Raw genomic sequence first — 16,352 nt, forward strand, 5'->3', positions numbered from 1 at the left:
GTCCTGAAGTAATTCGATTAGAATTAGAAATTAGGATTTAATTTTATTTAGGTTTAAGAGATCCTGCAGCATAATTCGTGCATTATTTATTCCCTCTTTTTTTATTCAGTTTTTTCCATACATTGACAGCTCTTTGTACTACTCATGTCATTATATTCCAACACTGGAAGCCATGATATAGTTTTGTATGAGGAACAGACTGAAACTAGTGTTTTGATTTAAGTTTGAATCTGGATGGCTCCTATGGTTTTAGAAATTAAAGGATATAGTACAGGGTTCCCACGGGTCCTTGAAATCCTTGAAGTTTGTGAATCTGGGAAAAAAATTCAAGGCCCTGAGAAGTTTTTGAAAATATAGATGCATAGATACAGGTCATTGAAAGTGTGTGAATCTGTTTTATTTTATGGAAAAAATCCATATTATTCCCTGTGTAGTGTAGAATAATATCATTCAAATTCTAGACTTTTTAAGTACACATGCTAAACTGTTTGCTTTTTTGCATAGTTGTGTTTGACACATGAAAACGTCTTGGGTTACGTATGTAACTGTTGTTCCCTGAGAAGGGAACGAGACACTGCGTTTCCCCTGCCATACTTCCTGGATCCCTATAACGCCATTTTTTAAGATAGCGATATACTGTACTTGCTGGCTCCCACATAACCCTGTCTTTGTCGTTAATCCTCACCATTGGTTGAATTTGATATACACATTCAGATGCACTTACCCCTGGAGGCGTCCCCAAAGTGTCACCGCAGTGACGCAGCGCAAGTTCCCTCGAAAGGGAACTGTAACAATGTATCTTAAAGGTACACAAGTAACCTTGCTCTCACTTAAAATGTGTCCCCACATTTAGTCCTTGAATTTGAGGGTATTGCCTCTGGAAAGTCCTTGAAAGGTCCTTGAATTTGAAGTTAACTATAAGGTGTGGAAACCCTGAGTGAAGAAAATATGGAATATAGAGTGCAAGCCATACAAACGCACATACTTGAGTGGCTTTAAAACAACCGCTTACAGGTTTTAAACAATATAAAAATGTGTAAATAATGTCAGATTTTTCATTTTTGAGTAACCAATTGCTTTCACGAACAGCGTGAGAATCCTCGAAACAAATGCAACTCTAAAAAAAACCAACCGAAAATGTGGATGATTAATTTGAATTGAAGTTTCCTGATCCAAATCTGCGGGTATCTCTCCCGTGGCGCCTTCTCGTGCCTGTCAAAACAAACTGTAAGGGGGACGGTAATGCATGGCTCTACCTGCAAACGAGAGTGGCTGCCTCCGCCTGCTGCTTCACAACCAGAAAGGGTATGATTAAGTAGATTGATCCTGCTTTTATCCAAGTCCAAACACACGTTCAGGGATTTTGGCCGACCTGGTCAACACCTTAATGGTCACCATTGTACAGTGTGTTGTGTTGCAAACACACAAACCCATTATGCTGGTCACTGCCTACCACTTTTTATATTCTGAATGACACAGCACGATCATGGCTAGGCTGTTCCTGAGCCACTTACCATTTATCAGAAAAAACGAGGGTTGAGAGAGAAAAAACGAGGCTTTGGAATGACGAGCGTGTGTAAAAAGACATCGGCAGATAAAGGAAAGATTTCTGAGTCACTTCGACTGAGAAAAATACTTCGTAACAAGTGTCTTAGACAGCTAAAGGAATAGAAAAAAACGTTACTGCTAAATATTTCCCACTGTTTCCATTTTCTCCCACACATTAAAATTAGATTGAAATTTGTTTTTAAATGGAGTATTTGCATCGTATTCCCAGCGGAGAAGCCTTCACATGAATATTGGGGCTGTTCAAGCTGCCGTCAAATTTGCTGAACTGTTAAAGATGTAATTTTGACTCGATAGAAGCACATCAGCGGGATTGGAAGTAAAATGAGGTTTTTCATAACTGGTTCGTGCTCGAATCTCCTGTGTATTTTGCTTTTAACTGTGTAGAAGTTGAAGATATAATTGAGTGCTCAGAGGAAGTTTGCTAGTGGGAACAGCATGTTGTGTCTGAGGCTGTAAAGTCTTGATTTGTTTGACAGCGCTTGCTCACACACGCTCACATGTGCGTGTTCAATGTGATGACTTATTAATCAGAGTAGAGAGGGGTTAGCATCTGTAGTCATGCCATTTGATACTCAAATTAGCCTTCAGAGAGTGTCAACACATTTGATCTTTGCAGATTGCTGTATGAAACAAAGATCATTGCTTTGAAAGATCTTTCTTTTTGTAAAGTTTTATGTTTTCTGAATTTTTTTATTTGAAAGATTTGAGTGTCTTTACTTAAATGCATTAGCTTTACTCTTGAGGAGACAAATCGTTTTTTTTGTGTGTGCGCAGAGGTTGCACTTTGAACTTAATGTAGCTTTTCTTGCTTATTATGTCACTTATGTCTTACTTACTGTATGTATTAGTTTTGTCCCTGATGTCTCTCCCAATTTTTTTAGAAGAAATAAATATAGAAAGAAATGAGACAAGTGATCTACAATAACTATCTCATTATTTGGCCTTAGATTGATGATGCATTAAAAATGTGAGACCAAACATTTTTCCACTTTTGTCACACTTTGTGGTACATAGTGTACTGTAGAGCGCTTTCATGTGTCAGGTATGGGAATCAGCACAGGGATTTAGTTACAATCCATGAAAAAACTATATAAATGTGATTGACTGACTGGATTTGGCCTGTGGGTTTTCAGCTTCAGAGCCCTGCATTAGGTATGGACTGTTTCTTAAAGGAATATTCAATTTTCTTTAAAAAAATCCAGATAATTTACTCACCACCATGTCATCCAAAATGTTGATGTATTTCTTTGTTCAGTCGAGAAGAAATTATGTTTTTTGAGGTAAACATTGCAGGATTTTTCTCATTTTAATGGACTTTAATAGACACCAACAATTAATACTCAACTCAACACTTAACAGTTTTTTTCAACGGAGTTTCGAAGGACTATAAACGATCCCAAACGAGGCATAAGGGTCTTATCTAGCAAAACAATTGTCATTTTTGACAAGAAAAATAAAAAATATGCACAATTAAAAATATGCACAAAATATGTTAAGTATTAAGTGCTGTGCTCTATTAAAGTCCATTAAAATGAGAAAAATCTTGCAATGTTTTTCTCAAAAAAAAAATAATTTCTTCTCGACTGAACAAAGAAAGACATCAACATTTTCGATGACATGGTGGTGAGTAAATTATCTGGATTTTTCTTTTAAGAAAATTGACTATTCCTTTAAAGGAATAGTTTACTGAAAAATTTAACTTACCCAACAATTTACTCACCGTAACGCCATTCTTTCAGCCGATCACATTTAAAGTTATGTTAAATAATAGCCTGGGTCTTACTAGTTTTGTAATTGCATTGAATAGTACCCAATTTTGGGAAGCCAATTCATCTTAAAAAAGGTAATCTGTATGACTCCAATATGTTTATAAAATTCTTCTAAGCAAAATTATATGTTTGTGAGAGACAACTATTTTGAGCGTGTTTAGCAATTGATGTTTTGCATTTAAATGTAAGCACATCTAGATAAAAAATGTGAAGGAACCAGTGATCATTTCATGTACCGAAATAGAGCCAGCGTGGCACCACTTTTGATCGTTTTTACACGCAAACATATCGTTTCATTTAAGAAAACACACATTAACCCACTGTTTGGATTCCATTTTTGTTTGTATTTCCACTTTTTTCATGCTGAATTGGCTTAAAAATGTGGGTACTATTCGGTGCCAAGCTAGGAAAAGCCCGGATATTATTTAATATAACTCTTATTGTGTTTGCCTGAAGAAAGGAGCTCTTAGACACCTATAACATTTAAGCGCACCTATTGTCCAATTCACGTTTTTAAATGTGTAAGTATGTATTAATACATGTTAACACTATGCAAAAGGTACATGATAATGCCGTGAGTTATCGTTTCAATGTAAATCTCTTTTCTTGGACTACAACAAACACAAAGATTGTAGGCAACCGTTTACTTCCTGGGATTGGTGATGTAGACACGACCAACATTATCTTAATTCCTCCCGCATTGACTTACAGCCTTTAAGTTAATTCCTGTTAGCAACCGAATCTTTCAAACATGGTAAGGAGCGTCACATTTCCAGCTAGCATCAGAGGTATTCAGGCCAATCACAACATACAGATTAGCCGGCCAATCAGGGACACAGAGCTTTTCAAATCTGTGTGTTTCAGGAAGAGAGTAAAATCTGGAGCTACAAAAATGTACTGTATGTGGAAAATAATGTGTTTTTTTTACTATAAACCACATAAACACATTGTATTATACCAAATAGACAAAAAAAAAAAACGTTTTTTTTAGCAATGAAATAGGTGCTCTTTAAGAGGAAATTATGTGGTAATTTTCATTTTTCAGAAAACCAGGAGGTTTAGGCTAAATTCTGTTTCATTTCATGTCATAGTTAGTTAGGAGAAATATGTGCAATATTAAATACATCTAATTCATTTTGTTTTAAGATTGTTGTCCTTTTGCTTTCTCAAAGCTGGACTGTTCAAACGTTGTACAACCAAGCACATCACATTTTCTCTCTGCCCCACTGTGTTTTTAGTTTTTGTTTTTTTGGATATAGCGTAGTGCTCATCTGTCTTCATCCAGTAGGGTGAATCCGCATTCTCCATCACACACATGAGTGTAATCATCATCTCTGGCTCCGTATGAGCTGCTCAAAATGGTCCTCCAAGGTATGTGCGCACAGGAATGTCATTAACTTGCGTGCGCAGACCCTTGGCTGACATTCCCGTTGCAGTTGTGTTGAAATACCATTTCTTGGCATCCAAAGACAGCTTATTTGTTTGTTTTATAATAGGGAATATGTTCACTCGCCTTATGGTTTCTCTCTCCGAGCAACTTTTCTTTTTTCCATCGCAAGAGCTATGGATGCTTCCAGCACCCTTCCGAAAAATTGGAGGAAAATTGAGATGAATGATGAGATGACTGGGTTGGTTCTGGCTGTATGATCGCATCCTGGTGCGAGCTTCCTCGTAGTGACCTAGATAAAAGATGAAAGCAGTTCTGTGGGCACGTTCGGGGAACCGGTGGATGTTCTGCGGAAGGCAGCCAGCCCAGACCAGGTGTGCTTGATGAGGCGTTGTTGTGATTAGGAGCAGGGCATTATGTGGAGGAATGTTCCTCGGAGGAGACAAGATTTACTAAGAGAATAAGAATAAAGAATGGACTGACACTGCAGGTCTGTTCACAGATGGACCTCCACCTGCTGTTGGGTGTCTGTAGTTTCTGCGCTGAACTTTAGTTACTTAATGAATATATAAGCATTTTGTCATTGTTTAATCATCGTTGTAATTTACTTACCTGGGTTTCCCCATGCTGCCTTGCACGCAAATTTTTCACGCTGCAAGTCTAGCATGGAAACCATGGACCAATTTTCCAGCTGAAATAGGAAACCAATCACAGAACGGGGAGGGGGCAGCAAGACGATGATGACGTCTATGCGACACACCAAAGCAGTTTTGTTTATCCAACACGGCAGCAGAAGCAAAGTTACTTTTCGATGCAGCATTAGATAGTGTTCTAAGTAGGTTTTAACGCAAGTTTATAAAAAAATAGCAACTTTTGGCGTTAAACAATTTCATATACAAGAAGGATGTTTGGATATGGCAATATACAGCTACCGGTGTGGTTGCACAGCTTTCATCTGTGTGCACACGTACCCGATAAAAGTTGTTGATGCTTGAATTTATGTCGCTCAACATACGTCATCTGGTATAATTGAAACTACTGGCTATGAGCTACGTACAGACGCATTTGATAGACATTCGTAGGGCCCAATAAACGTCTTTGAGCATTCGTTAACCACACCTCAAATACGAGAAAACGAGCATAGGGTTCCCAGGCCACGTCTCATTCTCTATGAGACTGGTCTGGTATTTGCTATAGGCTACAAAAGGAGATCTTTTCATTCATTTTATTTCTGCAGCAGGCATTGATCATTAATTTTTATTCCTATTATTTAATGTAAGATAATAATTTTCTTATTTACTAAGTTCATTAAACTTTAATAACCATATCCATCTCCCTTAAACAGATTTCGATTAAAGTAAAACAGCCTTTTTTATCATGTTCATCTCCTTCTTGCCTTTCAGGACCACCACACATTTACCCCCAGTGGTCCAACAAGAGTTTAGTTCTCTCTGAATTTCCCTTTGTATCTGCGTTATCTTGAGTAATGGGACAGAAACTGGTGTTGTTCAATCTTCCAGCTGCCCCTTAAGGAATTGACATGCTGCCCCAGGCCTCTGGCTGCTCTCTCTGGGTTTGATCCCATCTCAGATAGATGCCAAGGAGTTGGCGCTTAAAGCGCTGCTTTTGGCATCCAGACAAAGCTTTCAAACTAGGTTAAGGGAAGCAGAGTGGCACAAAAGGTCCTTTTAAAGTCCTCAAAGAGCACAGTGTAGACTCTTGGATTGTCTTTTAAGGAGGGCGCACGCCAAAAGCGACCCAATCGTTTGCTTTTTACTAACAATCAATAGACGATGCATTAAGACGATCAACACTCTATTTTGGTTTTATTTCCTGTTGGGCCAAATGGGTCCTTTTGTCCATTCAGTGTTTTGGTTTGTTTTTTGTGTATTTTCGGAATGAATGTCTTTGTAAATAGGATCATTTTCGATTCGACCGAGGGCTTGATAAAGAATCTCATTTCATGGAAGCTTAATCTAAATGTAAATCTAAAACCAAACTAGTTTTATGAAGTTGTCTGATGAGCAAGATGTTGATTCGCAGGATGTAACAGGAGGATTCGGTTTTGCAGTATTGAATTAATATTCTGAAATCCATATGTGTGTCCATGTGTGTGGACTTCAAGAGAAAACACATTTTCCTCATGGTGCATTAGTCGCCTCGCCCTACCTTCAGCTATAAGCCCAAATCTTAAGATGCTACAGTGTCCTTTGAGCATAAGTTCAAAGAAACAATGAAGACCATGAGCTGTGACCTTATAGGAAGTGCACACTTCACACCTCTTTTGTTGTACTTTCCCATTCGGGCCCATTAGTCACCAGGTTCCATTAAAAGAACAAAGAAATGCCATACATTATGTGGAGATCTATTTGACAAAAAAGCATTGATTGGTTTAATAATGGACCGTGACAAATGTCCTCATTGATAGTGGGGCTAGTTGTCCTGGATTCACCCTGCGTCTCTTTTGGAAAAACACTAAGCTTCTTGTGCTCCCCACAGACAGTGGTTTCCTCTGTGTCTCTATATTGGATGCTCCAAAGGTGGTTGTTGATCTTTCAGCCCTCACCAAATACGAAGGGGTTTAGAGGGATGGTTCAAGCAAAACCGAAAATTCTGCCATGCTCTCATGTTGTGCCAATGACTTACCTTTTTCTTACAACATAGGGACCTCAGTCACTACCTTGTTTTTCCGTACAATGAAAGCAAATTGTGATTACTTTGCCTAACTGCTTTTTTGTTTCATATAATAATGTCAAACATATTTGGAACAACCGGAGGGTAAATGATGGAAGAATATTTTGTCTTATGAACAATTGCTGTATGCAAATCTCAGGTTTGCCAAAAATAGTTGGCCTGATACAGTGACCTAGCAGTAACACTAAATGTCCTTGAACAGGGCTTTTATTTTTGCCACCTCATGGCCCCTGGACAAGGTACAGGCAGGTACTCGATTTGCTTGGTGACACGAAGGTGGCAAATGGCGGGAGAGAGAGCGAAACCAGCAGCCTGTGAAATTAATTAATGTAATTTGGCATGAGTTGTGTCCTCATTAGCAGGTAACCTGTCAGCCTTTCTGTCCAGTCAACCATGGTGGTGCCTTCTACCTGCAGTGGGTGGGGCAAGCGAGAAATCTCGTGATTTCCCTGTGCAGATTCCCTGCATATATGGCATATGTTAACAAAATGGAAAAATAGTCATTGCTTTTGACCTTGCCTTGTCTGACCTTACCTTTGATCGTTTTCACAATCCCTTACTTTTTCCCTCCCTCTCTCTGATAGAGCCGATGCGGGCGCTGCGTGATCTCAGGGCTTTGGAGATCCAATCCCGGCAGCTGATTCTGCAGTGGGAGACGCCGGCCTTCAACTTGACCCGCTGCCATACGTACTCCGTCTCCCTTTGTTATCGCTACACAACTTCAGGGGGTGGCGGCGGGCACAACACCACAGTACGAGAATGCCTGGCTGTGGAGCACAACGTTTCACGCTTCACCCTCAGAGACCTGCCTCCTTATCACACCATCCAAATACGCCTGGCGCTCGCCAATACGGAGGGCAAGAAGGAGGGAAAGGAGGTCAGCTTTCAAACTGAGGAGGACGGTGGGTATTAGAGCTTTCACAATCCGAATTTTTCATTAGTTATAACTTTATTGCTGAAAAAGTAGGACTGAAGTAGATGGTTATGAAGCCTGTACCAAATAACAATGTTTCTCTTAGATGTACTCCAAATCGCAGACGTTCATAAATGGATTCAAAATTAATTTTTAATTCTTTCGATGCGCTCAATACGGCCAGTGCGGTACTTCGAAATTTCTGGCTGTAGAAAGAAACTCATTTTTAGTAAAATTTTAAGCATTTTATACAGACAGCAAGCGTTACGGAGCGAGAGAGAGAGTGAGAGAGAAAAAGTGCTCAATTATCAACAGCCCTGTGAAGCTCCAATCAGCAGTTTCTTTCTTTTGTGGCCTGTCGCAAGAAAAAGTGATGCAGTCAGCGGTTTTGACACTATCTGAGCGAGCGTGTTATTTTAGCCACTGGCTATCGATGCCTCACCGACTCTCACCCTACGCACAGCCACACATTGTGCACACACCCAAGGGCTAACAAGGATGACTGTCTGCTCGGTGACAGGGCACAAATGGCTGTAAAAACATCTGCTGATGTGTTACCGCTGCAGTATGTGAGAGCTCAGAGCATCATCTGCTCTCCAGCTCTATTTCCTCTCTCGCCCTCATTCCTCCCTTCAGCGTTTGTCATTTGTAAATGAACTCGTGTTTATATTAATCAGCTTAAAATGCCACATCATCAAGTCCAGGTGTTATACTGTCTCTCTGTCACTTTGGCTTTGTCTTCTCCAGCTCAAAGCAGCAGGCTGGTTTATACTGGTTTTGTGCTGGTCTAGCTGTTGGACCGAGTCATCTTTGTTAAAGCAATAGTTCACTTAAAAAAAGAGAGAGCTTAATGAGACAGATTACACTGGAGGTCTTTAAAAGGATTAGTAAAAAAAAAAATCCAGATAATTTACTCATCACCATGTTATCCAAAATGCTGATGTCTTTCTTTGTTCAGTCAAGAAAAAATTGTTTTTTGAGGAAAACATTCCAGGATTTTTCTAATTTTAATGGCCTTTAATGGATCCCAAAACATAACAGTTTAATTGCAGTTCAAAATTGCAGTTTCAACGCAGCTTCAAAGGACACTAAACAATCCCAAAAGCGATATAAGGGTCTTATCGAGCGAAACGATTTTCATTTTTTTTGCAAGAAATAAAAAATATGCACTTTTAAATCACAACTTCTCTTTTTCCTTCAGCTGTGTGATGAGCCAGCGCGACCTCACATAATTGCGTAATGCCGTCCAAAGGTCACGTGTTACATTTGAGACGCACATTTGTGGACCATTTTAAACAATAAACTGACACGAAGACATTAATTAGTATCATTCAACATACAACAATGTTGAAACGGTCCTCTTTCTCTACACTTGTAAACACTTGGGGAGTGACCTCTTGACGTGATGACGTAATAGTGTGAGGTCGCGCTAGCAATGTCACATGACTGGAGGAAGACGAGAAGTTTTGGTTTAAAAGTGAATATGTTTTATTTTTCTTGCCAAAAATGACAACCGTTTAGCTAGATAAGACCCTTATGCCTTGTTTGAGATCATTTTTTAGTCATTTGAAAATGCAATTTTAAACTGTATTAAAACTGTTAAATATTGGGGTCCATTGAAGTCCATTAAAATGAGAAAAATCCTGGAATGTTTTCCTCAAAAAACATAATTTCTTTTGGACTGAACAAAAGAATGACATCAACATTTTGGATGACATGGTGGTGAGTAAATTATCTGGATTTTTTAAAGAAAATTGACTAATCCTTTAAGAAATTGGGAATTCAAAGTTTAGGCTTGCTCACATAATATACTGTACTTGCTAACACTGTACATTGTAAAAACGGTTCATATTAAAAATTAAAATGTTGAGTGTTCAATGTTTTATACCGCACATAAACATGCAAAAATGTTGCATGGACCTTTTTTACGCTGCTTTTTTGTGCATTTGAAACTTGATAGCTCATGGCCACTATGCTTTCAGCTTAAAAAAAGAAAGTATTTAAAGGGGACATTTCACAAGACTTTTTTAAGATGTAAAATAAATCTTTGGTGTCCCCAGAGTGTGTATGTGAAGTTTTAGCTTAAAATACCATATAGATAATTTATTATAACATGTTAAAACTGCCACTTTGTAGCTGTGAGCAACAATGTGCCGTTTTTGGGTGTGTCCTTTAAAATGCAAATGAGATGATCTCTGCACTAAATGGCAGTGCTGTGGTTGGATAGTGCAGATTAAGGGGCGGTATTATCCCCATTTGACATCCTAGGGGGAACCAAATTTCAATGATCTATTTTTTTCTAGGGATGCACCGAACCAGGATTCGGATTCGGCTGAATACTGGGCTTTTTGACGGGGTTCAGGTTCGGCCGAATCCTAGATTTTTTTTCCACCGAACCCTAGCCTTGCGCTACGCTGTTTGACGTCACGCGGCCGTTGATTACAAACATCGGGTGCTGACGTGGAGATGAGCTTTTTCTTTCAGTGAGCCTTAGGGGCTGGACACACCAAAACTTTTAAACATAGCTGAAAACGCCTTGAGGACGTCAAACGTCAGCTGTTTTTCAGCCGAGCGCTTGGTAGCTGTGATGCTTCAGCTGTGAGCCGGTTGGTTGCTGTGGTAATGTCCCGCCCCTCCTCCACTGTAATTGGACGGCCGTGTGAAAACTGACTTTGACGAGCGGAGCTTCTCACTCAAAGTTAAATATTTTTGAACTCTCAAGCGCGGAGCTGCTTGCTTATTGGAAAAACGAGCATGTCGCAACGCATCGCTTTCATTATGCATAGGCTTATGGTAATTGTCAAAATAGTCTTTCCAACTTGTCATCCTGGCATAATGTACAGTTAAAATTAAATAAAATGAAAAATACACGGCTGTGGACGTCGTTTACTTCATTAATGTGTTTTACTGTGTTAATGGAATAAGGATGCAAGTAGGATTCGGTATTCGTTTTCGGATTCGGACGAATCTTAAACAGTGGATTCGGTATTCGGCCGAACCCAAAAAATCTGGATTCGGTGCATCCCTAATTTTTTCACAAGTTTGCAGAGAATGGTTTAGCATAAATAAGTTACTGGGTTGATCTTTTTCACATTTTCTAGGTTGATACAAGCACTGAGGACCCAGTTTTAGCACTTAAACATGGCAATAGTCAGATTTTCCAATTTCTATAAAGACTTCCAGTGTTATCTACTGCAGCCATGTCTTATTTAGCTCTTTCCTTCAATACCAAATGACTTTATAACAGTACTAATTCACTTGTATTAGTTATAATAGATGTGTCTCTGTAATACATTCGTAACATGAGCTCTGTTTCGGTGTCATCCTTTATAATGAGATGGACTATAATGAGAAAATCACAGCTGACCTTTGTGTGACATTAAGGGATTAACTTTGCTTAGCTCACTTTGAGTAAATGGTATTCCCATTACCAGTCTGAAAGTGCGAGATCATTGTATTTCTTCATTCTTTTGACCGACGTCTGTTTTCCCATAGTTCCTGGCGGCATTGCTCCCGAGTCTCTCACGTTCACCCCACTAGAGGACATGATCTTCCTCAAATGGGAGGAGCCTGTGGAACCCAATGGACTCATCACACAGTACGAGGTATGCGCTTTATTGCTCTTTTACCGCACACGTATCAATTTCTCTCACACTGACTGATCCTCCACAGACACGTCAGCGTTTTCCGGGTGAATTATTGACAAACCACAATCCTTGAAAGACAAAACTTCCTACTGTGTGTTAAAATTGCATTGCCCGTTTCAATTATTTATGAACGTTATGAATCGATGCATGCATGTGCACATAGGACTGACTGACAGGAATGCAAGTATTTTTCATCCCTTGCTGATCGTGGGTTTCAGGCTAGTGGGCAGAAAACGCTGAGTTGTTTTTTCTGTTCGTTTCTCAGCTCGGTCAGTGACAGGCATAAGTATGTTTAAAGCCATGATTTGTACTGTAAGTCTGTACTCTGCCAGAGGCAGGAGTGTCACCAAGGCCAAACTTGCTGCTAATTGGTCCCTACTGAACCAGGCAGCCATCTGTTGATAAGTGACAGAACGATTACTGTCCAAGTTATATGCAACCTTGGACGATTATGACTAATACATGTTTATTAAAAAACTTCAAAAGATGCTCCAATTTGTTGTTGATTTGTCACCTAAGAGCAAATAATGATGTCATGAACTTATTAGAGAAAGACTTGCTCCAGAGCAACCTGGAGTTAATTGCTTTGCTCAAGGGCACAGTGATGATTGCTTATGGGCAGCCCACACAGAAACTTTACCTGCAGAATTGGTCTGCCCATCATTCACAGACTTCTGCACATCCACTGACTGGGTAATGGTAATATTTTGATGTGTCTATCACAATTCCACATTTCCTAACACTGGTTTTCAAAGTTTGTGATGCCAAGGACCTCGAAAAATGAAACTTTTTGCTTTTTGTAAGGGAGATCCTTTCAAATATACTATATATACATATATGTGCAAGATAAATAGTAAGTGAGTATTTTTTTAGGCGAGCCCAGAGCATAGACTGTTTTAGTCTGCCTTCCAAAGTATAGTTTATGTAAAGCATCATGAATCCCGCTGTTTCAGCTCCAGTCTACCTCACTATCATTTTGAAAAATGCTACTTAAATGGGCGTGGGCGCTGTGAGAAGAACAGCGATGAGTGGGCGGGGCAACTGATGTGAGCTAAGATTTACTAAGATTAACAGTATTACAGAAATAATTAAGCTGAATATACACAACAAAAAAAAAGCTGAAAATTAACTAGTTTTCTCCTAACGTTAAATTTAACAGATACTAAAATTGTCTTCCATGATGTGAAACACAACCAACTTTGTTAACATCTAAAAAAAGTGTTGGTTAGTGTTTTATGACGCTTTAATGGCGCTTTTCCATTGCATAGTACCCCACGGTTTAGTTTAGTTTGGGTCGGGTCAGCTCACCTCACTTTGGCGTGGTTAGCTTTTCCATCGAGTATAGTATCACTTTGGAGTGGTAGGGATTATGGGCGTGTCGTTATATTTACGCTGCCTACTGCTGTATCATACACGTGAGAGCGTTATTGTACATTCCCATACATTCGTTTATTTCTCAGTCTGCCACAAAATTAAAATTGGCCACCACAAATAGATGTTTGCACATCGCGTTTATAACTACCTCTGTCTCACATGACAGTTTCTGTTCAAACACCCGACCCGCTGAGCCTCATTCAAGTTGCATTTAATCATATATAATGCGGACATGCACGTCGCGAATGTGCCGCCACAAACTGCAAGTCTGGAAAAAACTGTTATGGTGTCCCGGATTCTCAACCTGTGGATGTTTTTTATCGCTAAAAAAGTGTTTGGAAACTTATAGCAGAACACAGATAACAACATGTTTGCTTGAGACAGCGCAAGCTAGCAGTAAGCTAAAGCTAATATTTACATTATAGCGATGACGCTTCTCTCAGACCAATCAGTGACCTACATTGTTTTCGCGTCACGTTTGCTATCAGCTCGGGTCGCTTGGAACCCCAACTGAGGTGGTACGAAAAAAAGTATCGGGTACTACGTACTGCACCCAATGGAAAAGCTCCGAAAAGTAAGCTGACCCGACCCAAACTAAACCAAACCGTGGGGTACTATGCAATGGAAAAGCGCCATAAGAATGATATCTTAAGAATTAGTGCTGTGACGGATAGCACTTGACCCACGGTTCGGCTTGCATGCAATTCGCGGATTAATACACCAATTTAAATAGGTAAAGTTTTTAAAGTTTTTAAATAGGTAAAGTCATTTGCACGTGTTTCAAAGGCTTGCGAATGTTAACATTTAAAGTGATTGTAAACAATTTAACCGCAAAAATGCACTAAAGTGAGCAGCTTTCTATACGCATAAACACACATGTGGTTGAATGTGTCCGGTCCAGCTCCAAACAAAATGATCTCCACAGTATTCTTTTTCTAATAAAAACATTTGATTGTGTCTTAAGTCTATGTATAGATTTGTCAGAAACCAGTCAGTGCTTATTTGGTCTTAAAGAGACAGTAACCTCAATTAACCTACTTAAGTCTAATGTTAATCAAACAACCCAAGACAAAGAGAAAATCACTTCTGAAGCTCTAAAAAAATAATTATTATATTTAATTCATACAGTAAATACAGTGTAATTATTCATTTGAATTTATTTCTGTATCTTTTGCTAATTTTAGACCTTACTTAATGTGCAGCTTTGTTCTTTTTTATAAATGTTTATAATTTCTTTATTTGTTATTAGTTATTTCCCACCCCTTTTTTTGCTGATCCGAAAAATGATCCGATCTGTGCCTCAAAAACTGTAATGTGATCTGAACCGTGAGTTTTGTGATCCGTCACACCCCTATTAAGAATGATAAAAACTTAAAATTTCAACAAACCACCATTACTGTATGGCGATCACTGTTTGCATTTCATCAGCTTATTTGCATTTACAGGGACACATAATACGACACATTTTTGCTCACACCTATAAGGTGGCAATTTCAACATGCCATAATAAATTATCTATGGGGTATTTTGAGCTTGAACATCACACTCTGGGGACACTGAAGACTTATTTTAAATCTTAAAAAATGTCCCCTTAAAAGGAAATGGTTGTAAGAAAACACACTAGAAGTATAAACAATTCTGGAAACTGTGGAGCAAGAAAGAAGAGATAAACATTAGGAAAAAAATGAAAACCTAGACATGAAATGGATATAAAGTGTTTTTTGGTGTATATTTAGCAAGAGCTTTTATCTTAAGCTCCTACAAGTGCATTCAGTCAATACATTTTGGCAATATGCGTGTTTCTTGGGAATCAAACCCATGAATTTTCATTTCCAACACAACTTGCTCTACGTATTGAGCTACAAGAACACTACAGGTATACAATGGAGTCCAAATATCTGGCATTGTGTTATTGGACAATACAGATAATCTAAATACACTAAACTATTAGTTTATTAGAATTAATTAGCCATGTTAATATATTGATCTTTCACTAGACTTGTGCACATCAAATTGTCTTTCATAATGAATTGATCCTTACCCGAGCAAATCAAACTCCTTTGAGTGCCGAAGAAAGGATATCTAATAAAAGCCCTTAACCTGATTTGTAATTCTTCAGTTGACTGCCCACGGAAATGGTCTAAGCGATGGGAAGGTGGCAGGCCCCCCACAGCCAGCATCTGTCTCTCTGCTCCTCTGTTCCAGAACGTTCTCACACTCTTTCGCTCTCACCGGTCACACTGGCTGACTCTGTGTCACCTTTCTCCTCGCCACAACTCCTAAAACCGTCATGCTCCAAAACGCCCATTTTACCCCAGGACAGAAAGTCGGTTTTGTTTGTGGACCCGTCGCTTGGTTCTGATTCGAGAGTCACAATTTTTGAATGCCACCTTTGCCCATCGGGTGTTTTCCCCCTGTTTTCATTTCCTTTTTTTAGTTATCTCTCATCGATAACTTTCTTTTCTTTCTCTCCTTGGGCAGCAGCTACCAAAGTCGCCTCAAGGATTTTTTTTTCTAAAGGGGATTTAAAGGCTTGACCTATAAAGAGGAGGCAAGGACAGATTTTCAGGGCTTTGGCAGCGTGATCTCCGCGGGCATATCGGGAAAGCCAGGGCTTTTTATGGCGCTTGGAGAATTTTTTTCGTTAGCGCATTGTCCACTTTTCTCAAGGACCATTGACAAAAGGTCTTACAGGGCACCGTGTTTGCGCTTTGTCCCTCCCAGTTGGCATTATCCAGCTTTCATATCTAAAGCAGCACAGAGGGGATGGATACAGGTGCGGCAAGGCCCTAAATCCCTGCAGAACACTGTGCTGTGAATGAATGGGCATTATGCAGCTAATACCAAATCACAGTGTAACTTCAGATTCGGAAAGATAAAAGGTACCATAAAATAAGCGTGTTTTTGGTATCACAGCTAAACTTCTTTTTCAATATACTGCGTAGCACCTCAAAGTACCATGGTTTTTCCATCCAATATTGTGAAAACACCATACTGAT

General features: G+C 39.2%; 1 protein-coding gene across 14 annotated transcripts in view; it reads left to right on the forward strand.

The window, feature by feature from the left end:
• The window catches only part of ptprub (protein tyrosine phosphatase receptor type Ub), a 251,449-nt gene that overhangs the window by 163,468 nt on the left and 71,629 nt on the right, over positions 1–16,352 (forward strand). For all 14 annotated transcript variants that reach the window (XM_065298426.2, XM_065298432.2, XM_065298433.2 and 11 more), the window contains exons 8-9: positions 8,004–8,321; positions 11,828–11,937. In XM_065298426.2, coding sequence (XP_065154498.1) covers positions 8,004–8,321; positions 11,828–11,937 — 428 coding nt within the window. The remainder of the gene's footprint in view (positions 1–8,003; positions 8,322–11,827; positions 11,938–16,352) is intronic.

Source organism: Paramisgurnus dabryanus, chromosome 13 (assembly GCF_030506205.2).
Source record: "Paramisgurnus dabryanus chromosome 13, PD_genome_1.1, whole genome shotgun sequence".
Classification (NCBI taxonomy): domain Eukaryota; kingdom Metazoa; phylum Chordata; class Actinopteri; order Cypriniformes; family Cobitidae; genus Paramisgurnus; species Paramisgurnus dabryanus.